Source organism: Sinocyclocheilus grahami, unplaced genomic scaffold, assembly GCF_001515645.1.
Source record: "Sinocyclocheilus grahami isolate Dianchi unplaced genomic scaffold, SAMN03320097.WGS_v1.1 scaffold1706.1, whole genome shotgun sequence".
NCBI lineage: Eukaryota > Metazoa > Chordata > Actinopteri > Cypriniformes > Cyprinidae > Sinocyclocheilus > Sinocyclocheilus grahami.
In genome coordinates this window covers 18,252-19,959 of record NW_015506885.1, presented here as the reverse complement: position 1 = coordinate 19,959, position 1,708 = coordinate 18,252, and the positions used below count along the sequence as shown (strand labels likewise).

Here is a 1,708-nt window from a genome sequence, read left to right as displayed (position 1 = left end):
ACACATACAGGGAACACACACCCGGAGCAGTGGGCAGCCATGTGCTGCGGAACAGTTGGGGATTCGGTGCCTTGCTCAAGGGTCTCACCTCAGTCGTGGTATTGAAGGTGGAAGAGAGTGCTGATTATTCACTCCCCCCACCGACAATTCCTGCCAGGCCTGAGACTTGAACCCGCAACATTTGGGTTACAAGTCCGACTCTGTAATGTCTCAATTTGACATTTAGGCCACAACTGCCCTAATCTGCAATATAACTCATTAGAGCTCATTCGGTCAAACTGACGCATATGCATAACTGATGCATAAGGAACCCCTGCTCTATCCGACCACACTTGATATGCATTGGAATGAAGATGTAAATGCAGTCCAGCTAAAATACAAGCATACAAGTCATATGTTTATGGTAGGGTAAAAGGGGCCAGTTTTGTTTAGCTCATTACTGTATTATTGTCCATATCATCCAGTTTTGTTATTGCATGTATGAAGAATGTAATGAGTAATAATTTGTTACAGAGGAAAAGACGTCCAAGCGTACTGCTGTAGCCCTGGAGAGTTTGATTCATAGTAGTGAATTGGTCGTAATGTTTCCTGAGGTCCTGCTGTTTCTCCGTGTAAGGTGTGTGTTCATTGTTTTATTTGTTTAGGGATTACATGGACAGACTTTTAGATGAGACAGAAAGCACTGCTTCCAGTCGAGCAACCACACCACTTCCTGCTGCCTCTAGCAGCAGCACCAGCCAATCTGAGCGAGAGGAGACTACCAGTCACAACGGTAAAGTGCATAGTGTTGTTGTTGTTTTTTTACAATTAGAATACATGGACAGACTTTTAGATGAGACAGAAAGCACTGCTTCCAGTCGAGCAACCACACCACTTCCTGCTGCCTCTAGCAGCAGCACCAGCCAATCTGAGCGAGAGGAGACTACCAGTCACAACGGTAAAGTGCATAGTGTTGTTGTTGTTGTTGTTTTTTTACAATTAGATTGAATTGCTTTGGTGCATATTTCAGGATACTTTGTTGAAATCAGGTTGAATTCATGTTGTATGTGGTTTGTTTGAACCATTTGTTACAGCTATGTAGTATAGTGTATCTCTCCGGTTCCCAATTTAGGACTCACCAGTCACAGGTCCAGTGCAGATCCCACACAGATGTTGAGCAGTGTGAGCGAGGTGAAGATTGAATCTGTCCAGGCGAATGGAGCGTCTATACACAGTCTACTAATAGATCATCCAGACTCCAACGGCTATAAGCTTACAGACACCCACAACACAGACAGAAACGTCTCGGTGGAGCACCAACAGGACTGCCAGGGTCTCGACAGGCCAACAAAAAAGTGCCGGACGGAATCAGACTCACTGGACCAGGTTGAGATAGACCCTTCCAGGGTAAAAGAAGACTGAACAAGACCAAAAGTCAGGCCAAAATAAAAAAACAGGGCGATGGGACAGCGCTGTGACACCTCTCACCTCATCCACCCTAAATCCAAAGCTAAGCTGCTCCAAAAATACCACCCACTACAGCTGATTAATGCGCCTTTTTCATAAAACCATTTTACAGAGAAATGTATATTCTATATGTAATGGAATTGGTCTGCTATTTTTTTAACAAGATATTTATATTTTTTATTGAGACATTTTGGCAATGGGTGGAAATGCTGTTTAAGCCATTATACATAATTGATGAGGATAAATGTTGGTGAGTGTGAGT

General features: G+C 43.5%; 1 protein-coding gene across 2 annotated transcripts; it reads left to right on the top strand.

The window, feature by feature from the left end:
* The first annotated feature begins 470 nt into the window (after window positions 1-470).
* On the top strand, window positions 471-1,500 carry LOC107572151 (mesoderm induction early response protein 1-like). Of its 2 annotated transcripts, XM_016258564.1 has the most exons (3): window positions 488-651; window positions 817-937; window positions 1,112-1,500. In XM_016258564.1, the coding sequence occupies exons 2-3, from the start codon at window positions 817-819 to the stop codon at window positions 1,399-1,401; spliced, it is 411 nt and encodes a 136-aa protein (XP_016114050.1). In that variant the 5' UTR covers window positions 488-651; the 3' UTR covers window positions 1,402-1,500. The 2 variants fall into 2 exon arrangements, with proteins under 2 accessions (XP_016114051.1, XP_016114050.1); XM_016258565.1 differs by lacking the exon at window positions 817-937 and having other exon boundaries at window positions 471-772.
* The last annotated feature ends 208 nt before the right edge of the window (window positions 1,501-1,708 follow it).